This window comes from Uloborus diversus, chromosome 9, assembly GCF_026930045.1.
Source record: "Uloborus diversus isolate 005 chromosome 9, Udiv.v.3.1, whole genome shotgun sequence".
Lineage (NCBI taxonomy): Eukaryota > Metazoa > Arthropoda > Arachnida > Araneae > Uloboridae > Uloborus > Uloborus diversus.
The window spans coordinates 154,472,654-154,498,818 of NC_072739.1; the positions used below are offsets into that span (position 1 = coordinate 154,472,654).

At 32.2% G+C, this 26,165-nt stretch overlaps 1 protein-coding gene across 1 annotated transcript in view; it reads left to right on the forward strand.

The window, feature by feature from the left end:
* LOC129229339 (protein-methionine sulfoxide oxidase mical3a-like) overlaps nucleotides 1-26,165 on the forward strand; it is a 123,362-nt gene that overhangs the window by 73,935 nt on the left and 23,262 nt on the right. Inside the window, 11 exon segments of the mRNA XM_054863631.1 lie at nucleotides 2,418-2,748; nucleotides 3,817-4,013; nucleotides 4,617-4,761; nucleotides 6,521-6,636; nucleotides 6,715-6,828; nucleotides 7,843-8,244; nucleotides 11,977-12,219; nucleotides 16,360-16,552; nucleotides 18,333-18,771; nucleotides 19,956-20,197; nucleotides 24,760-24,876. Of these exon segments, the coding sequence (XP_054719606.1) occupies nucleotides 2,418-2,748; nucleotides 3,817-4,013; nucleotides 4,617-4,761; nucleotides 6,521-6,636; nucleotides 6,715-6,828; nucleotides 7,843-8,244; nucleotides 11,977-12,219; nucleotides 16,360-16,552; nucleotides 18,333-18,771; nucleotides 19,956-20,197; nucleotides 24,760-24,876 (2,539 nt within the window).

Here is a 26,165-nt window from a genome sequence, read left to right on the forward strand (position 1 = left end):
TGGACATACTTCGTTATATTTTTTTTCATAATTGAATTACAGTATACTTCTATATTACTTATTCCTGTTATAAAGGAACTAACTGTGATACTATATTAATAATTGCAATTAAATTAAATTAATATTTAATAAATGCTTAAAAGATTCAAAGTCTGATTTCTGGGTTTGGGACAGCCAGGGGAATGATATTTTGCACATAATTCATTTTTTTAAAATATTGCTTAGAATTATTTTTAAATAAAATAGTATAAGTAGTAGATGGGGAAAAAAGTACTATTTTCAGAAAAAATAAACTTTATTGGTAAAAAAGTTAAGGAAAATTATAAAATCATATGGGACTTGGTTTTTTCCTATTCAATGGGAATGACCCATCTATGGTTTACAATCTACATTATTGAATATACAACAAACCTTTTTTCAGACAGTAAAATAAAATCTTGACTTAATTAAATCTTGCGTAAAATCATCAATATAATTCAAAAGTTTTCCTTGGTATAGACAAATTTTTGTGATCCGCCCACATGCTCGAAATTTAGCTTTCTATGGTTAGAGCAAACCTATCCTGGCCACGTCTTTTTATTAGGGTTTCCAATCCTGCACCAATATCAGTCCCGCTGGATTTGGTGATTGTAAGGAGACAATCCCACGGGATTGACTTAACTCTTCATAAAGTTAAATTTCTATGTCAAAAATAAAAAGTTGTGCTTTTTAGGAAGGACTGCTTTCGTTACATGAATTAATCTCGAACTCTGTATGCCAGTTGTAGAGAACTAAAGTCACATCTCAATAAGCAACTTTCGATTGGTACGCAAAAGTGTACTTTAAAAAAGTTCAACTGGTCTTTACAAACCATCGCTCGTGTGGGGTGGGAAAAGATTTTTGCACAAAAAATAATGGGCTTGATGAAAATGCGTGATGTGGCTCCCCTGCAGTTGATTTTACTGAGATTAAATAATTATGTACATTTAGTTTTCCCTATAAACTTCACCACCTCTAAATTATATTTTTCTTTTCTTATGGGGGTCCTGTTAAGAGTTTTTGCTCATGAACTTCAAAGACAACATTGATGTCTGTTTGATTTGTGTATTACTCCATCCTATCTTGCCTTGTTGCTTCATTAACATTGGTTATTATGTCAGTGCATTTGGTTCATCACAGCAGAAGGTGAACGCTGACTTGGTCGCAGTCTCAATAAGTTTCTGAATAATTTTGCTAACTTTACCTCTCACTTTAAAGGGACTATCAAAAACTTGAGCAGCTTAACGTACTGCACTGCCATACGAGTCATCCAAGTTTCTGCCACCTCTTTTAGAGTCGTGCCAAATATTGAAAACTGCACAGCTAATTCATCTTGCCTGGATTTCAAAGTACCACCCACAATTATATTATTAGCTTCACAGTGATAAAAACATCGACAGGCTCTTCCTACAGATTAGAGAGCAAAAATTGTAAATGTCACGTTTGTCATTGCTTTCTTCTTCAGAAAAAATATATTGTGCACTTTTAGTAAATTAAAGGTTTCAAGCTCATTCCTTAAGCTTACAAAAGTGTTCTAAAATTGCAATCAGGCTCATTAAGTGGATTTGGTGTTTGTAATACTCTTTATCAATTTCTTCTAAAGCTCAATTTTCTGGATTTCAATATTTAGGAATGGTTTTCAAAAAGGCTTATTTTTACACATGTTCACAATTTCTGAACTATGAACTATGAAACCTTGAATGCGAATACCAATTCATTCTCAGAAAATATACTCTATTTTTATTATTTTCTTGAATGGTAAATCTACTGTTCATCATATGAGAAAAATATTTTCTTGCACTTATTGCAGATAGCCAGGAAGGTGATTAAAAGTTCAGATGAAACGTGTAAAAATATTCGTTTTATGGACAGCAAAAATTATGAAAAGTTTGCATGCAAAATCTTTGCGGAATTGAAAATGCCCTAGAATTTTGCTCTCAATCCCGCAGGATTAGGAATGGGGACTGGAAACCCTAGTCTTAATGCTGTGAGCCTGCATAGCCTTCACAGTGCTGCCAGGTTAGGTTTTCCCCAATTATAATATGTTTTAATCAGATAAGTATGCTCAAAAATATTTCTTTCGTAAATAAATATAGAAGTAGTGAATGCCTTTAGCATGCTTTGTATTATTATTCCCACCCCCCACCCCTGCTAATAGAGTATGATTGCACCTATAGTTTGGGCAAACTTAACTTGACAACGTCATAATGTTGAGATTAGTATCTGCATAGCCTTCACAATGCTGCTAGGTTAGGTTTGCCCCAACTATAGTAATGTTGCATTTATTTCAACTCCAGAAATGTTTAAATCCAATGTGTGTATTAGGTTTTGAAAATGACTTGTGTTATAATGTACCTTAAATTGTTTTTAATAATTTTATTTATTTTTTTTCCTTGCAGCCTTTTTGGCCAACTGGTTCTGGATGCGCCAGAGGCTTTTTAAGTTCCTTTGATTCTGCTTGGATGATTCGAAGCTGGGCATCTGGCAGATTGTCTACATTACAAGTACTTGCAGAAAGAGAATCTATTTATCGCTTGCTTGCTCAAACTACACCTGAAAATCTCAGTAAAGATTTGAACCAGTATACAGTTAACCCGTCGACCCGTTATCCCAACCTCAACTTGCAAGCAGTTCTTCCCTCCCAAGTAAGATCTTTATTTGATACTGATGGGAAAGTGGAAGAAAATATTGATGTCGCAGCTGAAGTTCCTAAAAAGAAGAGAAGAAAAGGTAGTGTAAAAAAAAAAAAAAAAAACTTTATAATTAAAATTTCCTTTTGTGTTTAGGGTCTTTAAGAGGAAGAATATGAAATGTTTTACTGTATTGTTTTTATACCATTGAAACCTGTCGTAACCAAAGTACGTTATAATCAGCAATATCTGTAAAATGCTGTGCACAACATCAATAAATGTAGAATTTCATGCACAATAAAGGATAGTTTAAGTGGAAATTTTATGAGTTTTTAAAATGCAAGTAGAATTTTTTACTTTGAGAAGAAAAGAACATATGCTTCAAATATTTAATACTTATCAATATTAATATTTATGATAAATTAACTGCACAGGAAAGTATGTGTATAATTTTTGTCTTATTTTTCCCTAGAATTTAATTTTTTCTTGTATTTTATTCTTGTACTAGTGGTACCCACACGGCTTTGCCCGTAGTAGAAAATTAAAAGGTCATTTGGTTCACCTGTATATTTACAAATAATGGATGATGAATTTCTCGCCAATATGCCTATGTTCATTTGCAAACCCATGGTCGCATATGGTAGTTTGCTTGTCCATGTTATGATAATTTGTTAGTTCACATTATGGTAATTTGTTCGTCCAAGTTTTGATAATTTGCTTGGTAAAATGTTCTTAAAATTGGAATAGAAAAAGAACAAAATCAAATTTTTGAAAAATCGCTTTAAGGTGCTCACCCCTTTACTACAAACTAATTGTATGCCGAATTTCATGAAAATCGGCCGAATGGTCTAGGCGCTATGCACGTAGCAGACAGAGATACAGACATACAGACTTTCAGCTTTATTATTAATAAAGATAAATCATAACGTTTTATAAAAAGAATTTTGTTTTCAGCGAATTCCTTTAGGTATCTTTTTTTTTTTAGGCACTCAGTTTATATTGTTTTGTGGAATTATTGAATCTGATAGATTTCATCTCCTATTCAATTGTTAATTATAAGCATCATTGCCATTTCTTATGCTGTTGTTTTTATATTTACTATTATAATTTAATTTTATTGACAAACTTTTGTTTAAATGTTCTGTTCTCGTTGCTCTCTTTCTTATAGAATCTATGATTCATCCTGATACATTGCTCAACTGGTGCCGTAAACAGGTAGCTTTAAGTAACAAAATAAAAATTCAAGATTTTACAACATCCTGGAAAGATGGCCTAGCATTATGTGCAATTTTGCATCGTTATAGACCTGACCTAATTGATTTATCTGCATTGGATCCTGAAAATATTGCAAAAAATAATCAACTGGTTAGTAACTTTTTTTTTTTTAATGAATTTTAGTTGAAGATTAAATGTATTTAGTTTTATCTTTATCTTTAAAAATGTTTTATTTATTTGCATAGTTTTTGTGTTGCTTCCATCTCTATTGTTTTTAGACAGGGTTGCCAACCTTGTAGGAACCATTTGAGGAGAATCTGCGATAATTTTGAAGATCATTTTGAAATTTTGCGAAGCAGCTTGTTGTTTTGTATATTAATCAATATAAAATATTTAAACCTCTTATCTAAAATTGTTTTTCAGCTTTAATAATCATTTTAAACACTGGCATAAAAATAACTATATTTAAATTAATAAAACAGCTTTAAACACTATGTCGGGCTTTGAGTATAAGCAGCTTTAATTTCCCATATTGACATGCCTGTTAGAATAAACTAGCAAAATATAATAAAAATAAATTTAATTTAAATTTTTGGTAAGCCAGGTCAGAATTACGATCAAACAGGAAATGCAAAGCAAAATAACTTCTTTGCAGAGCTGTGGGGTTTCACTATTTTTGCGGAGCAGTTGGCAACCCTGTTTTTAGGGTATTAAATCGTAGTTCACTGTTTTAATCACTTGTTTTTGTTCCAGGCCTTTGATATATGTGAACGAGAACTTGGTATCCCCCCTATAATGACAGGACAGGAAATGGCAGAGTGTGATGTCCCCGACAAGCTTACCATGGTGTCTTATATTTCACAAGTGTACGAAAGTTTTCGGGGAGAAATTCCTTTCGGTAAATGCAATTATAAAACTAAGTTTTGTATGATTTGTTTTAAAGGTAAAATTAGGAAACTGGATATGGTAATGTTAAAATGCTATCTGTGATTCAACTGTATGTCAAATGTAAAATCCAATGTACCATTAGTACACTTTTTCCATGCAGAAGTAATGAGAAAAAAATAAAGCTTTTACATTGTGATAATTTTTTTTCTTTTTTCATTAAATATATTAACTGATATATATAATCAGTTAGTTACCGCCCTGTAGCCAGGGCTAAGGCAGAAATTTATGAAATACACCTCCAGCTCAGTCAATTCCGGCCGAGGACTGCAGTTTCGTGGTTCTCCAGCTCAGTTAGTCCTATGCCGGGATGATGAGTGCTAATAAGCACGAAACTGCAGTCCTCGGCTGAATTGACTGAGCTGGTGGTGTATTTCATGATATATATAATGTATATATATCTATATATATTATACATACATTTTTTCAATCAACCATCCCTGCCCTATACGCTTATACCATTAAGTGTATGTATAAGTAATACTTATACACTTATGTATTTTCATTAAATATACAAGAAATTTGTTGACTGAAAATCATTGTTGAAACACAAATAACAGTAATATGATAAGATGATTATGCAAATTTTCTTCATTAGTGTATAGTGGAGAAGAGAGGGGGGGGGGGGCTTGAACAAAATATATAGAACTATTTGTGAGCATCAACTTTAATTACAAAATATAAGTTTTTAAAAAATTTACCTAAACTGCAAATAATATAAGAAATATTGTCATTCTGAACAAAGTAACATATTATTTTTAATTGTAAAATGGCAGAATTCATTAATTGAAATCGGCTTGACTTTGATGATTGTGATTCAACCCAATCGATTTCTATTTTTGATCAATGATCAAAATCATTTGAAAATTGCTAAAACTTGATTTTGCAGTTCTAGCAGGCCTTGCTTTAAATATAAAATATGTTTCATTTATAGCATCAACTTTACAAAGCAAAGCTTCAGTTTGTCTCTTTGTGTGTATCAGATTTCAAACACTTTAGAGCTAATTACTGTCAGAACCTTACAATCAGGGTTTGAAATTATGAATCGAAAATATCCGATATTTTCAATCTGCACAAACTAAATTCTTCAAAATAGTAAATGCATCCTCAAATCACTCTTTAATTTCTTTTATTGTTGTATGTAGACTTAAAATTAAGGTTTCGTTCATTATTTATGTCTAATATTTCATTTACCATATCTGCATATGATTTTGCTAATAGGCCAGTTAAAAAATATTATAGTTAGGTATCCCATTAAGGTAGGGTAGAGAATTTTTTTTCCCCTTGAGAGGACCGCAATATGTATGGGAAGTAATGAAACAAAGTAGTGATTTCAAAAGTTGACACTTTCTAAAAAAAAAGTGGTTGTTTTCTTTCTTCAAATTCAGCATATTTTAATTATTACATAAACCTGCTTTGATTTTGTAAATAGGAATTTTTAGATATTTTTGGGGTTTTCTTTTTGTAATGAAATACATATTCATTTAGTAAACATTTGATTAAAGGATAAATAGACATGATTTAGTTTCTCTTGAAAAAAGTTTGATCAGGAAGACGTGACAAAATGTCTGGATTAATAAATAGTTTTTGTTGCATTGTTGCATACATACATGTGCATAACGTAGATCCTCAACTTCATTGTGTGATTCATTTTGAAACAACCATAGCTTCTTTATTACGAGTTTTCTAAAGTATGGTCTGTTTCTTTTTAGTACTCTCTAAAGCAGTTCCAACAGAAGAAAGAACAGTTAGTCCAAGCAGGCAGCTTCACAGTACACCTTTATCTATTCTTAATCGAATTAGCAGTAAACTCCAAAACAAAAGAAAAGTTAGTATATCTTACTTTCATTTATTTATAAGATTGTCAACAATTTATTATATCTTTACATTTTCCCTTAATTTTCAGTACTCTATTGAGAAGGAACTATCTAAAGAAAAAGAAAGAGGAGAAAATGTTAAGAGACGCAGTAATGCTTTTCTAACCCATAAGAGAAGATCTAGAGAAAGAGGAGTAGCACTGGTATGGATTTTTTTCCTTCCATGCTCATATGTTTAAGAGGAGCTAGAAATGATTGCTTTTAATTTCTTTGAAAATTGTAAATGTTTATTTAAAACTATTGTTTTCTTTTAAGTCATAATATTTTTTTATTTATTTTAATTAATTACAATTTAGAGATTCTTCTGACTTCATCTGCTGTTCTACATTTTTTTTTTTTTTTTTTTTTAGTCGCTGCTGTTTTCAAAAAAAAACATTCATTCATGGCTTTTTTTAAATTATTATTTTGAACTTGTAAAACTATAAAGAATCTTTATTGAGCAACTTATGTTCAGAAATTGATTATAGACAGTCAAGAATTAGATTAGTGATACAATTATTTTAAGAAAGATTTGTGTTCATCTACAAAAAATTTCGTCTAATTTTTTTTTTACTTTTAAAGAAGTATGCCTTAATATTCTATTTAGTACAAATTACAGTTTTACACTCTTTCTTTTTGTAAAATTGATTTTGTGTGTATTTTTAGGCTTATTTATGCATATGTATTGCACTTATGTCAGGTAGTGTTATTAAATGTTTTTAATCGAGTAGTAGTATTGCATTTTGAAAAAAAAAAATGTCATACTTGCCAGCCTTGTTATAAAAATTCCTGTATATCCTCTTTTTTTTTTCAAAATGTTCCTATATTATTTCGAAAAGTTCCTATATTGTTTGCAGAAAATTCCTATATTTTCCATCGAATTCCTATTTTATTTTTATTTTTTTTTTTCAGAAAATTCCTGTATTTTCCTATATTTTTGTTGGCAAATGTCACTTCTATCCCTGTAAATATGAATTCAATAACTTTAGTTTTACTAAGAAGGGTAAATAACATTATAAACTGCAGCTCCTTATAGTTTCTGTACTATCTTGTCTACTTCATCTTTTAGAAGCGATTTTGCATGCAGGTTTAAGTTAAAACATTTAATTCGATATGTTTTCATTATTCTTATAAGTGTTTGGTTGGTGTGCTTAAACATGCTATTTTTTTACTTACAGGAAATGAATAACCAGGATGTTCTTTTAACAGAGTACAAATCTACAGAATTAAATAAACCCAGAGAGTCTATAAATACAAGAGTGAAAAATTTAGAAGACAAAATGAAACGTGACGCTGGTCTAAGGTGTCATGCATCCGAAGAGTCCGATAGTGTGAAAGCTGCTCGTGTTCGATCTGAACAGACAGAGTTGAGCATCAAGTTGTTGCAAGAACGACTCCAGAAAAATGGAAGTGATGCAAATGTGAAGAAATGTAGGACGCCAAAAGTTGGGAAATTGCGAAAAGATGAGTGGAATGTTAAAATTATTGAAGAGAAAATCAAACAGCAACAGAATTCTCATGTAAAACATCCTTCTTCTGCAGAAAAACCAAAAATTTTGAAAGATATTTTTGTCAGCAAAGTAAGTAGTTGTTATCGATAATTTTGTGACTAAATTATTTTGTTGTAGGGCATGTCACTTTGATTATCAGTAACTCATGTTAAACCCAAAACTCTTTCAACTAGATTTACTTATTATTATTAATTTTAATATTTTTTATAACCACTGGAATACATCCTGCCCAAAAGTGAGAAAGCATGCTTAAGGGTCCAAAATATATATATGCTCATCGATAATAGACTCAATTTATTAAGGACCAATATGAGGAAAGGTTGTTCTTTCAGAAAAATCTTAATGAAGATATAAAGGTTTTTTCAGGTTTTTTTTCCTTTTCGAAATTAAAATCTCTGTCTGCTATCTTTTAAAAACAGTTTAAAAAACATTGTTTTATTTGTTTTGTGATTGGTAGGTAGCAAGTGTCTGATTCTTTGTCATTGCTAACAATATTTTTAAAAACAAATTATTTATTGTGTTTCAGTAAGTTGTTATATTACATGAAATACGTTTAGCACAGAAACATTTGACATGAAAAAAACGGTTAGCATGAAATGATATAGCGGTCCAGACAGTACTGTGCAGTTAAAAACAAATCCTTCAGCACAAAATTCTTTTAACATGAAAAAATATTTCGGTCCCCTCAGTTTCATGTAAAGCATTTTCCACTGTATACATAATGGGCAAAAATTGTGTATATTATGCAAGTTTTAAAATGGTAAAAAATTGTCTTTGTCACCAAATTTTGATAAAAGCTGGTGCTTCTAGATGTTTGGATTAACTACAGTAGACCCTCATTTTACGCGGGTTTATTTTACACGGTTTCAATTATACGCGGCTTAAGATTTGACATCTTTATTTTATTTTACGCGGATCCTGCAATGCAAACAGATAAAATTTTCCCCTCTTTCAAAATACTCCTAAAAATTGCCAATTACGTGTAATCAACTGCGTTTCGGCGTGCTAATAATCTATCTTGGGCCACTGGAGACATTTTGTGTGATTGGTTCCATAGCTCTTTCCAGAAGTAAAGTTATTAAACTCACACAGTTCAGAACTCACTGGTAGAGCTTTTAGGAGTGACTAAGAAGTCCAAAACCAATGAGGATACCGACGTTGGTGACTCACAACCAAAAACGTTCACATTGAAAATTTTGAGCCATTCCTAGGCAATAGAAATGATCTGCTTTGTTAGTTGAAGGAAGGTTCTATCATGGAAATGACGCAAGTGATGATGGATGTTTTAATGCTCTGCTAAGAAGTACAGAAAAAAATTCTTAATGCTGCCAAAAGACGGTCATAGCTGGATCTTTTTATAAACATGACACGAAATTAATTTATGTTTTCTCTATGCATGTTGTGCATAAAAGTCAATATAAGTATACCTTAAACTTATTATACAATTAGTCATCATTAGAATAAAGTATTTTGTTATCTACAGAACCAAACTCCTATTTTAACACTAGTATTAGGTCTCAATTTATGCGGCATTTCTGTGGGACGTAACCCCCGTGTAAAACGAGGGTCTACTGAATTTTTTTGCCTGCACTTTGTATTTTCCCATTGATGTTGTCAAATTTTAATGTTTTTTTTTTTTACTTCAGCAAGGCCAGTGGGTGGGGGGCTAGTCTTAGTATTTGGCAGTGTTTTAACAAAAATCACTTGTTTTGCCAAGCACGCTATTTTCATTAATCATGAAAATAGTACAGGAGCAAGGGGTAAACCCCCATGAAATTATTTCAAACTAGCAAAAATACCTGGGGTTGCCTGGGTCTGTAATAATTATGAGAAACAATTTCTACTTTTTTTGTTTTCTGCTTTAACTGAAAGGACACAAAACACATTGCTTTGAATTGATATTGAAAACCAATCTACTTCCTTACCCATAAAAGTAAAATAGCTATAAGTATGAAGAACAAAATAATATTTTTCTAGAAACAAAAAAGCTACGTTAAAGCATTCACAAATTTTGAGGAATTTCCAAAATATGAAATTAAACTTCACTTGTTTAAAAAGATTTTATCGGGTTTTTTTTTTAAACATGATCTGAAATCTTCTCTATATGGCTATTGAAGTACAAACTGTTTTAAAAAATATAGCCGCCCGTAATCCTCCAAAAAATTCCCAATTCTATTTCAGGAAATTTCAATTATTGTGGGTTCTTTCTGCAATTTAAATTTTTTCCAAATTTACGGTAATCGTTTCGGGATACCTTGCATAAGGCTCCCTCTCCCTATTTTTAAAACTGTGTTGCTAGTTTTCATTGAAGAGATATTGTCGCCAAATACTGAGATACTTCTGGTGACTATAAAATGATGCTACACATTTTCATCCGAAATGTTTCCAAAATAAGTAGTAAAATTTGGCAATTGTTTGAAATATTGAAAAAAGACAAAATAATGGAAAGTTTTGTGCTATTTCCAGATTTGCTTAATTTAGTTGGCGGATTATTTTACATGTTAACAAAAGATTGAAAGATTCCTTGATTGGTGATATTTTGGTTACATGGTGAAAACCGAGAAACAGTATTGCATAGTCTTTAGCTTCAAAAACAGCGCCGGTTGAAAAAAATTGCCAAATGCCTTAGCTATTGAAATCTTTCTGCATAAAAAGTTTGGTGAGGTTCCTGCTGGTCGATTGGTTAATGAGTAAATGTCCAGTCAACACAAATAAATATTTTAAAAACCCACTTGATTGCATCAAAGTTGCATTAAAATGGAAAATAATCAGCCAAACCCATTTATTATTTGCCAATCTTGTGCAAAAATGTTACTTTAAGATTTGATTTGAAAAAAGCCTTGAACCGTCAGACAAAAGCAAAATTAGTTAACAATACAACCATCGCCAGGGAGTTGAGATGATGCACTAAATACCGTATTGGGTTGAGGAAAGCCTTCGAACATGGAACTAAAAAGCTTATAACTCGTTTTTTTTTTCTTAGAAATTTGGAACAGGTGCCATCTTCAGCAGAAAAATCAGAGCTTTCGATGGACATATGGGAGCCTCAATTGCCAAATCGATTTACTCTACTTTTTAAAAGAATCCTCATTTCTGCTTTAATAGTGGTTAATCAATGCTTAGCATGTGAATTTATATTAAAGTTTTGGTTCAGTACATTTCTGACCATGTGATGGCAAAAAATGTAACACGAGGGCCTATTTACTCCCATGGATAACACCATCTTCATCATTACTTATCTCTACTTTTTGTTTTGTGGAGTTAGTCGATTTGGCAAATGAGGCATCATATAATGCTGATAAGTGCAAGTATTTTTTCACCCTGATATTAGATTTTACATGAAAATTGCGTTGATTTGCCCCCCATAACGGGACGAAAACTACCCTATGTGTTATTCTAATGCATAAGCTTTATTGTAAAGTTTCGTTAAAATCCATTCAGCAGTTATTGCGTGAAAGAGTAACAAACACACATCTATCCATACATCCCTCCATCCTCACAAACTTTCGCATATATAATAGTAGTAAGATAAGTTTTCTCTCAGAATCATACAATTATTTTGTAGAATCACAATTATATACTACCTAATGTTAATGAATGCATGCAAGTACAATACTGATATGACAGCATTAAAAAAAAAAGAAAGAGAACTTCATTACTGATTTTTTCTTCACAACAAAGTAGTTTTTAAGTATCCCACTTACTATGACTCCAGACGTTCAATTACCAGTTATAATTCATGACTTTAAATGATCAGTTTTAAAAGTATACTATTGTTAATGTGTTCAAACCATTTTGCAGCTCCAGCAAATGGATGAAAAGTTGAAAGCTGGTGGATCTTTAACACCTGAGGAAAAAGCAAGGTATAAAAAGTTTGATGACTCCCTTCACAAACTAAAAGATAGGCTTTCAAAAGGCAACTTGAATACTGGAGAACGAGGTCAAAATCAGACTGCTGCTATGACAAACCACATGGCTAAGATATGGGACAAGAAAGCAGGCAGAAGGAAGGATCCCATACCTCCAGCACCAGTTTTCAAAGTGGTAATTTGTTTTTTTTTTTTGCTTTAATGACTATTGTTTTATAAATGCTGTGAAGAAATGCAGGCATATATGATAATTCCTGACTCTTAAACATTGAAAATTTGTAGACAGATATTTTATAGGAATGCACTGAAATGAATGATTTTTTTTTTTTTTTAATGTTGAATGAGATCTGGACAACATTTAAAATATCTCTTAATAGGGAAGTTGCAACCTATTAAATGCTCATACTTTGACTATTGGATATTGTTAATTGACCCTCAAAACTAAAAAATTCACCATTGGCGAATTTTAAAACATAGTGATTGATTTTTAATGAATTTTTTAAAATCCACGCACAAAAGTGCACTCTTCTGAAACGTCACGAGCTTACGTCACAGGGCACTAATGGACAGCCTTCCGCCGAAGATCCCTTGTTTTCGCTACGAACATTTTGAGCTTGCTGATATTTTTATTTTTTAGAAATTCAATAATCCTTTTGAACACACTATGGAGACCGGATTCGTTAAAGCACAATCTAATAATCTTCCTCAAGTAACATCAATGATGGTATTCGAATATTTCCGAGAGGATGAGAGGTTTAATGTTCCAGAAATGCGAGGAGGTAAGCCTTACGTGTCGTCTTCGAAGCCAACTGCACGTCCTTCGGCTTCTTCGGCGGCGGAAGAGTGCATGACATCACTTCCTGTGCCATTTCACGTCACAAGCACTTGAACTTTAAAAATGAATTTTAAAAAAACTACTTATCATATCGCAAATTTTTTTTCACCTATGATGTTCATACATGTTATTCTATCACATAAAAATAAAATTGAAAAATCGAAAACTTCCCTATTGGATACATTCATTTTTGTACACAAAATAACTCAAGGTTTAAAGTATTTAATTAGTTTATTATGTATTTCACATGCACAAAATATTAAACTTTTTAAGAATAGCATTCATAAGCCATTTTTATAAAAGCTGTTCTGACATTATCATCAATCAATCAATTCATGCATCTATGAGTTCATACTTTTTTGCTATAACTTGAATATTGTATACAAATACTATATCAAACGCAATGAATATTTTTTTAAAAAAAAAATAAGAAAAGTAACCTGAATTTGTTTCTGAAAAATTTGTTACATTTTTGGCTATCAATATTGAGATAGGAATCTTTCAAAGAAACATAACTAATCATTTATTGAATGATAAAGGAAATACATACAAATGATTTTACCTCGACTGCAATTGTATGATACTTGAATTTAGCAAAATGGCTAAAAAAAATCTGAAAATAAATAGAATAGGAGAAAATAACATTAGAATAGGGACAACTTTAGGGGGGAATAGAAAATAACGTTTACAAAAATGGAAAATAGTCACAACTTTTATTTACTTGACGTCTTAGGCAGTGAGAAGGAAAGGGATTGAGTGAACATTTTCAAGTTTTGAGTAAAATGTTTAAAAATGAGATCCTAGGTATGCTTTCATTGATTTTTTTTTTCAAAATCATGTTGTATAGCTGCACCTACCAGAGCTACTAGTGCTATCTTTTGCCCCAAGACAGAGAAGTTCACCTACCATTTGTACTGGTTATCTCCAAATTTTTAATTTTGTCACTTACATCTCTTTGCTTTGCACAAGTGATTTCATTTTAACTTTCTAAACTGTGTACTCCAATCAAACACCCAAAAATAAATTTGGTGCGATAACAATAAACAGTAAGATATAATACGGTTTAACGTCTGCAAAATAAATAAATAAATAAATAAATGCAGGCAAGTGATTCTTCCTCAGATCCTTGTTATTCTGCTTTTTGGCTATTTTTCTCATGTTTTTTGCAACTTGTTTCCTTTCCATCGTTATTTGTGTAAAATGATTAATTTTGCCGATAGTGAGGTTGATGTTAAAAGAAAATTTGTTTAGTTGAAGTGGATTAAGGACAGATTCAGATGTGAAAAATTGGCATCACAATTTACCAAATTCAAATCCTTAAATCCTGGTACCAAGGTATAAAAATTCTATTTTTCTGCCAAACTTCACCAACGAAATGCTTTTAGCAAAGAAATTGACTATTTTCCTAAATATCTATCTTTTTATATACTAAAATTTCCATTTAAAATTTGGTAAATATTTTTTGAAAAGTTAGTAGTAAAGATTTAATTACAAAAATTGATTTCCTATTTCTTTTCCATCAGCTAAAGAAATCCCTGAGCATAATCTTTGGTTCTAAACAGTTGAAAGTCTATTGTAAATTTTGTTGCCTATAAAAATGTTATAAGTTTAATGTTTACTTATTTTGCAACATATGCAGAATGTGCATAAAGAAAACATGAACTGACTTAGTGTTTATAAAAAACGAGCTGGTCATGATATTCTTTTGGCATTTATCAATTATTTTTCTGCATATTTCTTTGCGGTACATTAACGTTTCCAGAATCACTTGTGTCACTTCCATGACAAGATCTTCCTTGACTAACAAATCCGAAAGATCATTTGTCATTGTCAAGGAATGGCTCAGAATTTTCAGGGTGAAATCTTTTGGTTGTGTGAGATCAATGTCAGTTTCCTCGTTTGTTTCGTTCTCCTTTGTCACTTCTGAAAGCTCTTCTCCCAGTGGGCTCTGACAACTTTGCTTCTGAAAAGAGCTCTGAAACCAATCTCAAAAAAATGTCCCCAGTGGCCCAAGCTTGCTAATAATTTTGTAATTTTTATTTTCAAATTTCCCTTATGTCTGTCTCCAAAAAGCAGTTTACGACAGGTTATCTGCAATCTTAGGAATTTGGATTTTGAAAGAAGAGAAAATTTTATTTGTTTGCATTGCCGCATCCACGTAAAATAAAATGAAGGTGTGAAATCTTAAACCATGTACAGTGCAGAACCTTTTATCCGGGAACCCAGAAAACCGGCAACCTTTTGCCGATTTTCCCGCCTTTTTTTAAAAAATACGCATTTTCGACAATTTTTGAAAAATTAAGATTTTTTTTTTTTCGAAATACCTAAAAGAAAATGAGCGGTTTCTTAATAAATACCATATTACTCATCTATAACTCGGGAAAATGTTCACAAAAATGAACTTCAAAGGGTTGTCTTTAACGCAGGGAAAAATTTCCAGAATATTTTCTTGAACTAAAAAGTACACACGTAAGTTTGAAATTTTTGTGTTTTATTCCAACTGAAAACTAAAGAAATAAATATTGTCACATTATAATGCAATATTTTATTGAATGGCCCTTAATTGAAAGCATTTAGAGCGGAAGCAACGTCACAAAAGCGCGTGAAACACCGCGATTCTCGAGTTTTCCGGAAGTTATGGTGAAATCAAGAAATCGTTAAACGCAAAACTGTAATAAGGCTGTAGGAACTCATAAATTAAATTTCAATTGGTTTAACCTAATGGCAAAAGCAATAGTTATCTAACAACAAACCTTTCTAAAAAGTAGGGGGGGGGGACGCGTTCATGAAAACAAATTCTCTCATACACTATAGTAGAAGAATCGCATATTTACATTCAAGAACTTGTTTCTTGCCTTTCCTTTCATGCTCTTTCATTCTAAAACATCGAAAAGTGGTGTTTTTCTTTCCTTTTCAAAATGAATATGAGGATCTCAGGTCTTATTAAATAACTAAAGGTGTTTGAGTTATTCTCTCCCTAGTAGTTTTTAATGTTTCGATATTGATAAGCATTTCTGAACTATTTTCTTCTTATTTTAATAGTATTACTATTTATTATAGTAATAATTTAAGTTTTATAAACACTCGGCCAAAAGCTCTTTTCAGCGATCCAGAAAACCGGGAAATTCAGATATCCGGGATAGCTATGGTCCCGAACTTCCCGGATAATTGGTTCTCTACTGTATAATCAAATCCGCGTAAAATAACCTGCATGAAACAAGGGTCTACTGTACTCTGTTTCATATGATTTTCCTCTTTTTTCCCTTTTTACATTCTCATGCCTGAAAGAAAAAGAACAGAGTTAATAAGATGTGAAATAATTTATCATCTACAGTAAAAAAAAAATTACTCTCTATCTACCAATCACAATGACAGTAGCTTGAGAAATATTACGGCACGAAAAAGTGAAATAAATTCTCTATCAAATGAGTGTCTCATTAATCAAATGGTGGTTAAAGTTTTTCCTTTTTTATTCTGCAGACAGTTGAGACAGATTCTTCATCTACAAGTGCTGGAAGTGAAATTTGCTATTTTTGCAAGAAACGTGTTTACTTGATGGAACGTCTGAGTGCTGAAGGCCTCTTTTTTCATAGAAGTTGCTTTAAATGTGAATACTGCAGTGCCTCCTTAAGACTCGGAAATTATTCCTTTGACAGAGATGCTATTTGTGGAGGTTAGACTTTTTGCTATGCTTACCATTTTTTTCTCCTCTTTGTTTTTATTTGAAGTGTACAAACTAAGCAAAATTAATAAATTAAATATAAATTAATTGTTATTTCATAATTTGTTGCTCTTAACCCGTTCGTACCCAGCGTCACGCGGACGCTACGGAACAATTCCTCTCTTATCAGCCCAGCGGCACGTATCCGCTACGCGCTCTGATCGACGCTGACGTCCCAGCGTCACATATACGCTTTCTCAAAATGGAACGATTGAATTGAATATTTAAACGATAATAGATGGCGCTAAATGGCTATAACTTTGATCATATTCGAGTCACATGGTATTTGACCTTCATGTACACGCTTTAGTTTCTTATTTGGAACTCTGAATGGGATAGATTTTTTTTATGTAAACAACAGTGAATCACTGCTCTGCGCATACGATTTATGAGGTCTCAATTGCTCTTGTTTATATCTTTGCTTCTCTTTTTTTGTTACGAGTAATTGAAAGAGATATACATCTAGCTGAATAAATTATGGGGGAGGGGAGGAAAGTTAAAATATTTTTGCGTATGTGTTCCAGACTTTTGGGATTCCCCGTTCGATGAGAGTACAGGAATGATTTCAAGCGGCACTGAAGTTTATGATTATTTTTGAATCTTTTCTGATATTGTTCTTCTTTATTTATTCTTTTTTATTTGGAGACTGGAACATTGCAATAAAAATAGTTAGCGAAGTGAGTGAAAGGGAATGTTTTCGAGAGAATTATGAAGCAATTTTGAGACTTGTTGCGTGGGAATTTAACTAGTTTAAATTCGTTGACCTAAGTTGTTTTAATTAAAATTACATAAGGAACATATTTTTTTGCTACATTTCTTTTTCTTTGATTGCACATTCACGATGTCTAACTCGAACTTTGTTTTTGTGCACATATTATTTAACTTTGTGCACATAGTTAAAGTTTTAGTATTCTACTTCTTTCACTCCCTTCTAATAATGTAATAGTCTTTATATTAATAATTAGTAATCAGTAGTACATTGTTTAAGCAAATTTAAAATATCAAGTCATTATTTTGAAATGCTGATTTTATATGAATATTTTTGTTCAGCTAGGCTTAACTGCTGTAAATGCTCGGGCCGATGGCGGCGTTCCATTTCGGAACGTTCGGTCCCGTAGCTGCGCTTCGTTTTCCATGCGCTGGTCCTCAAGGGGTTAATTGTTAAATAAAAAATTCATTTAATTTTTTTTAAAAATATTTTTGAAATTTTTATTTCCAAATTTGTCTTTTGGCACATGTATAACGGAATTTTAAGTTAAGTATTTAACTTCTATTTTGCCATTTATGCAAGCTTGTTTTGAATTGTTGACATAGGTTCAAAATGAAAATTTCCTGTAACTGTATGCAACATATTTGTATATTAATAATAGAGGCCTACTTAGGGAGTAGGATGAAGATCAAAAGAACTGAACTCTCCTCCTGATTTTTTAAAGCATTTTTGACTTGGCAGCTAATGATAATTCAAAATTTATATTTTAACTGCTGGCACAGTGTTAACATCTCTATTTTCCTTGTCGGATTTGGGAGACAATGTTCTAGGAGACAAAATAGGGATTCACAGCGATTAGTTAAGTTTCAAACAAATAGCTTATTAAAAAGTTGATACAAAAATAATTGTTCTAGAATGCTGCTTATGTTAAATCTACCCATTACTAAACTGTTGTAGTGATTGTGTGGTATAATTCTATCATGGTTGAAAACAGAAATTTGAATGCATCGTTTTTGTTTGCAGGAAAATTTTACTGCACTCCACATTTTCGAATGCAGAAACCCGATCACAGGTGGCAAGAAATGATGAAGAGAAAGCAAGCATTCTTATCCTGTGCCTTACAAGAACAAGAAAAAGAAAAGTTATACAAAACTCTGTTAGATAATACGGAAAAAGCTCTTTCTCCTCAGAGACAAGCAGACGGTTCCTCTCCGGCCAAGAGTTCATTGGATGCTGTAGATCACGACAATAAAATCATGACTACACCCAATCTGTTGGCCGAACCTTCTCCTCCTTTTGGTCGTGACCAGACTCCTGAAAGAGTGGAGTATGAAAACAGCATTATAGAGCTGTCAGAAGAGGAGTTATTAACTAGTGAGTTGGAAGAAGAAGAGTTGACCCAAAAAAATTTGGGTCCCTGTCAAGATTTGGCTACGAGTGAAGATGAATATTCTGATTTAAGGTTTGTTTATAGTGTTACTTTAATTTTGTTTGATATTGCATGCACTGTTGCTCACAAAATTAAATGATTTTGTTATCAAATTTTAATCTTTCACTAGGAAATAAGAGTCAAAACAGCATGATTTTTGTTTTGAAATCTGTGTAATCATCACTTAATTTACTGTATTAATACATAATGTGCTCATGCAGAAGTGCTAAAGGTCCTTTAAATTTTAGGAAATGATTTTAAGCCCTTAAGTTATCTACAAAGTGGACAAAATTAAGTTGTTTGTAAGAGACCTTAAGTTGGGGAGGGGGGGGGAATTCCTCCTTAGGATTTTTTTAAATTTTTAGTATTATTATTAACTGTTTTTCTTATTTAAATAAAGATACTAATATTGATTTTTCATATCAGGGCCAATCCATGGTTATAGTCCTGACATTCACACAACTTCAGTTGCTCATATTTTATTCAAAAATATTGTTTAAGTTTTGATGAAAGCAAGGAACAATAAAGTTCACATCCAGCATAATCACCACCTAATATTAGTTTGAGATTATTAGTGGATGTTGTAAAAAAAAATCTAGAAAATGGGTGGTTACGGGCATGACATTTTTTTTTTTTTTGCCAACCTTGTCTTTTTTTGTCATGCCCATAACTACACTTTCCCTAGATTTTTCTAACACTTGTACTTATAATCTCAAACTAATAATATTAGGTGATAATTATGTTAAATGTGAACTTGATCATTTTTTGTTTTCATCAAAACTTAAACAGTGTTTTTGAATAAAACGTGAGCAACTAGTGTGAACGCCATGACCTTAACCATGGATTGGCCCATATGCTATAATTTCGTACTTAAATCAAAGCAGCTTCTTTTTGGCATCACATTTTTTTTTTCCTAATATTCAGCCTTTAAAATGATGACACTAAAACTACAAACATTGTTCAAACAACTCTCCACACAAAAACCCCAAATTTTGAAATGCTTAATAAGACACATTAAAAATTCAGAACTTGAACTGAGATTTCTGAAGGGGAAAAAAATAGTTGTTCATGCGTATGTTTGTTTTAAATTTGAAAAATCTTTTTTAAATTGTACACCATTTTAGTTTAGTGTAACAAAATTTAACTTTATGAAATCCATTTTTATTTTGTAAAGACAAGCATAAATTTAAGATCCTAATATATTTGTTTAATTTCAGTACCGACACTGAATCTGACGAAGAAGCATTTGCAGAAGAATTGGAACGCTCATTAACTGCTGATGAAACACGAAAATTGGCAGAGACTTGGAATCGAAAATACTCTGTTGAACAATCCCTTATTGATAGCATTTCATCGTCCTCTGCTGATGATGAAGAATCAGATACAGAAATTGGTACTGATGATACCAGCGATGATGTTGATAGTGATGCTGAATATAGTATAGAAAATAGTGAAGAAGGTATATTGTCATTTGTGTGTTTAAAAGTTTGCTCCTTTCTTTTTTCATACACGTTTTTTCCGACATAGATACAATTAATGTTTTTGAATGTTAGAATCAATTTATAAAGCAATTTACCATTAGCATATATTTTGATTTGGCATTTATGTTGGAGGTTTTGAACTGAATTTTTAATCCTTGTGGTAATGTGCATGAAAGATATTAAAGGAACCAGGCTTGGCCAGTTTTAAACTTACTTAATTTTATAACTTTGTATTGAATTACAGTGGAATCCGCGTAATTGGACCAGCTGCTTATTCAAACCAAATCTTAAAGAACCAAAACAAATCCCATCACTCAAGCCTAGAATAATTTGCTTATTGGGACCGAAAATCTGTGTAATCAGACCAAGGAACATGAGGAAAAACAGGAAAAAATTAAAAATCTCTCACTTGAAGCGAGTTTCAAGTGGGTCAATGAGCATAACTGTTAGTGCAATAAAAATTAATAATGGTTCTTTGAAACTTTCAGTTAAACCCAGCAATATTTACAGGAAAAAAATGCTTAACAAAACTCCCATTGCATGGCAGCACTGTTCCAGCAGAGATCAAAATTTCAGTGACATTTCAAATTTCTTCACTTCGGTCAGCATGTTCAGCAATATGTATTTTTTTTCAAAACAAAAAAGTTTAATTGTAAAATACGTAATTTACATTTCATTGGAATTTAAAATGACCGATTAACTCTAATAGCACTTGTTTTTTCACTCTCACATTTTTAGTTGCTCTGGTTATTGAATTGAATCGATACCGATTAGAAGGACCAGAACTAAAACCATGTCTGTTTTGATAACGTTTTTGAGCAAATGTAAAAAGAGCATTCATTTTTTTTAAATTAAATTTTTTAATGGAAAAATTTTGTAAACAGCATTTTTTCTTTGTATACACACCATACATATGGGGCTCACAATAATCATAAGGGCTTTTAAAAGTTTTGTGTTTAGCATGTTCGGTCAAGCTACACAGGTCCTGTTCACTTAATAGGATCAGCCGGTTATTAGAACCAAAATGGTCCAGAATGTATTCTTATTAACTGGAATCGACTGCAGTAGCTAATTGAAATAGCCGTTTTGAAATGAAAAACTTTGTAAGTTGACATTTATACCGTTGAATTGACAAATGTTGTGTTTTCTCTCATGCTATGGTTGTTTTATATAAGCCATTTTGTTTTTGAAAAATTGCTCCTTTTTAACAAACAAACATTGTGGAATGTGTATTATATTAATAGAAAATGTGTGTGTGAAAATTACAGTTAATATTACCAGAAAAAAAATTTGAGAAAAATTTATTTTTTGTTGTATTTATAAAGCCTAACTGAATTTCTCATTCATTTTACATTTTTTCGATAAGAATCGAGAAAACAAATTACGAGAAAGCTTTCATCTCCACAATGATAATCAAAGCAAATTAAAATTATAAAAAGTAAAAATAACTGAATAAGATTGCAGATTTAGCCATGTTCTTAAACTTTTCACATGTAGAATATTTTTGATTGCACTTTCTAGTGTTATCTAGTCCCATATTTGTTTTAAAAATGCTACATTTTCTTATAAAGTGTTTAAATATTTACGTAACGTAAAGCAAGGAAAAAATACTGTAACTTTCATTTATCTACTACAGTGAAACCCCTCCTAACGGACACCCCTCAAAGGCGGACACCCCTTTTATGTGGACAATTTTTAATTCCCCAGTTCCAATGCAAATACAGTCGAACCTGTCTATCTCGAAACCTGTGTATCTCGAAAAACTGCATATCTCGAATTTTTTTAATTTCCCAGCACTCTCAATTAATTTCTCATGATTTTTCCACTGCTTTTCTCGAATACTTATTACGTAAAACCTCTATTTCTCGAAGTTCAGATTTCCCTGCCACGGTAATTTGAAGTGCAACCTTGTTTTCTTTTCATGGTTTAAAGAAGATAAAGGCAGGAGATGAGCCCTAAAATAAGAAATAATGGAAGATAATACCCAACCTCGAGGGTTGGGGAGAGGGGGAGGGGACAGACAGAGTGAATGAAAGATGTAAACACTAACTGGCTCACAATACTACGAGGGTTGGGAGAGATGAAACGTGTCTCTTCAAGTTGACAAACTGAACACGTGGTGCTATTATTTCTCCTGCAAAGGAAAACAGGCTAAGGGAAACAGTAGGGGATGAGAAGGAAGAATCAAAAGAATTCTTCGTTATCATTTTCCTTGAAATTGCTGTACCTCGTGCCTGTTCGTGGAAGAAGACCAAAGTTCTTGAATGTGAAATTGTATTCGGTGTGTTTTTTTTTTCTTTCTTGTTGCTCTTCTGAGATTTTCACACAACTGCGTTATTCCTGAGTGTTTTGAGCCAAATATATGGCGTCTGTGAAAAGAAAATTGAATGTTCTTCCTATAGAAGAGAAAAGAAAAATTTTGGACTTTCTGGATCAAAACCCTCTGATGAAAAAAGTTGACGTTGCTAAGAAATTTAACATCCCTCCAAGCACTCTATCCACAATAATAAAAAACAAAACTTCGTTGGAGACAGACAATAAAAATGTTAAAAAAGTAAGAAAATGTACTTTTACTAATTTAGACGAATGTTTGACTTTGTGGTTTAAACAGTGTCGTGAAAAAGAAATTCCTGTCAGCGGATTGATGCTGGAAGATAAAGCTCAGAGTTTGCAAAAAAAACTTGGGTATTCCGACTTTAAAGCGAGCAATGGTTGGCTGGAGAGTTTTAAATGTACACACGGCATTGTTTTTCGAAAGATTTGTGGCGAAAGCGCAGCAGTACCACAAAGCATTTGCGACAAATGGATAACTGATGAGCTCCCTTCACTTCTGAAAAATTTTGATCCTATTGACGTTTATAATGGTGACGAAACAGGGCTTTTTTTATCAATGCTTGCCAAACAAAACAGCCGATTTTAAAGGTGAAGAATGCAGAGGAGGAAAACAGAGCAAATTAAGAGTAACTGTTCTTTTAGCTGCTAATCACGATGGAAGTGAGAAACCTCCACCTTTGATGATTGGGTGCTCTGCTAATCCCAGATGTTTTTCTAAAATAAAATCTTTCCCAATAGGGTACAGATCAAATCAGAAAGCCTGGATGACTAGCAATATTTTCGGCGAATGGTTGAAAGGGATTGACAGATCGATGGACTTAAAAAAAAGAAAGATTTTACTTTTTATTGACAATTGTGCTGCACATACAAAACTGCCACCTCTAAAGAATGTTAGTGTTAGTTTCTGCCGGCAAACACCACTTCAAAACTGCAACCCCTTGACCAAGGGGAAATATGAAGTTTTAAAGCAAGTTACAGGAAAGAACTTGTGAAAAAGTTATTGAGGGGCATTGACGAAGGAAACACCGTTCAAAAAATCCACGTCTTAGATGCGATGAGAATGATAGATTACGCCTGGAGAAATGTCACCGCTGAAACGATCAAGAACAGTTATATTAAGGCTGGATTCGGAGAAAAAATACCTAGGCAAGAGGAAGTGCAACAAATTGAAGACTTTGACATTGAGCTTCAAGATTCAGATTGGATGGAAATTAAAAGAAGCATGGAAGTAGACGTTTCATTTGAAGATTTTGTAAACGTGGATGATTCTGTGGCTACTTGTGGTGTCTTTACGGACGAAGAGATCATTAATGAAGTTCAGGTCAATTCCGAAGACGACGATGATGAAACAGAACCGACAGAAATTCCCAAAGTCAATAAAAAATATGCTGAAAAAGCAGTTGAAACTCTTAGAAACTTTCTTGAATCACAGGACGGTATTAATGAGGAAGGTTTTACAGCCATTGCAAAATTAAGAAGAATTGTAGATGAAACGAAAACTGTCAATCATCAAACTTTATTAACAGCTTTTTTTCTTTGAGGTATGTACATGGTATTGCATTAAATCATAATGAATTGTTTATTTAATTAATGTGTTTATTTATTTTATTTTCAGTATATTATATATTTCTATTCAGTTCACTGACAGTGTACGCATTGCTTGAACAACTTATAGTCGCTAGATTTAAATACAAAAATCAAAACCTCCATATCTCGAAACCTGTCTTTCTCGAATTTTTTTTCTGAACTCTCGACATTCGAGATAGACAGGTTCGACTGTAACATTATTAAACCCCTGTCCTGCGGACACCTCTATATTGCGGACAAAAAAATTTGTCCCGTTAGTGTCCGCATTAGAGGGATTTTACTGTATAAAGAATGCCTACAAAAGTGGATTAACTTTACTTTTTAAAGTTCAATGCATGAGCACTTACTAGCAATTTTCAATCTATTAGAATTATAAAATTTTATGAATTGAAAAAGATTGCTTTTAATATCAATGCAATACCATGCGAGTCACTTTTGTAGGTAATGGTTTACTTATGAATCCTAAAACCTATTGAGAAAACTTTGAAGTATATACTTAACATTGCGCAAATACATACTAATAGTTGTTCACATTTATTATTAGAATAGTGGTAATATATTTCTTTGCAAATTCTGTGCATTGTTGTAATTCTACTAAATTTAAATTATATCTTTTAAGATGGTGTTAAGAATGAACTGGAAAATCAAGATACCCAAATATCATCTGATGCTAAAGAGTGCTTCACTATGGAAGTACCAGTTATTGATTTGAAATCTATGAATAAAGTGTCTGAAGGTATGATGTTTCTGAACATATTATTAAATAATAATTGAAAGTAGCAGTTTCATTTCATGTTGCTGATTTCCCTGTGTAAGGTTTATTACTTAAATGCTTTCAGCAGTATATTTTAATAATTCTCAAAGTTTTTTCTTTTTGGGGGGGGAGGGTAGTAGTTTATGACTCCCCCCCCCTCTCATCTGCCACCAGAATCTACATCATTAATTTACTTAGTATTGCCAGTTATCGGATTGCAGTCGCCAAAATGGTGACTTGCAGTCAGAAGCTTAAATCCAGAGTGTCTGCCCACCTGCATAACCCTGAAATTTGTAATTCCTGATGAAATGATAGAATTTTTTTTTCTGGTTAAAAATTTGCAGTATCAGGAAAAATAATTTGACACTTAAATCTTAATCATCATAGTTAATCTAGAATTTACTCCCTCCCCCCTTCTCTCTCTCTCTTTTTTTTTTTTCAATGTCTGTTGGATTTATACAAATACAAATGTGACGACCAGCAACAGGCTCTAGGCCCAGCTAGACTGGTCCTAGTCAATTTACAATTCCCAGTAAAGATCAATGGCCCTCTTAAAACTATCTACTCCCTTGCTCATTCCCACCTCTTCCGGTAAACTGTTCCAAGGTTCCACTACCCTGCTAAAATGATAGTTTTTCCTAACATCCATGTTAGCCTGAGATTTAAATAGATTAAAACAATGACCCCTTGTCCTGTTTTCAGTGCTAAACTTCAGCCCCGTAACATCTTTCATTTTAATAAATTTAAACAACTGAATCATGTCCCCTCGGTCTCTTCTTTGCTCAAGACTGTACATTTTTAACCTTCTAAGCCTGGAATCATAGTCATTCTATTTAAGCATAGAATTAAGAGTTTTTTGAAGTGTACTTTCTCCGACAGGCATATGCCTAAACTATGACTGTCTTGGGTTTGGGGAGTGTTTTGAAGTTGAGTATCCTCTTACTATACAACTTGCATAGATTAAAATTGTCATGTTTTATTTGAAATTAAAAATAATTTTTAGATGACCGAATCTCTGAATGAATTCAAAACTTAATTTTGCACATTTTCAAAAAACAAAAGCTCCAGTGAGAATCAAAAGAAATTCTTCGCAATAGAAATTTTGTATTAAAAAGTTCAAAAAATGCTGAATATGACTTCAAGGCTCATACCTATGTCTGTGTATGCAATGGCTTTGTACTGCTTGATTCAAAATGATGGTATATTTTTATGATGACTTTTTAAATTTTTATTGAGGATTATTAAAAGTTAACTGCAGAAATTAATGTTTA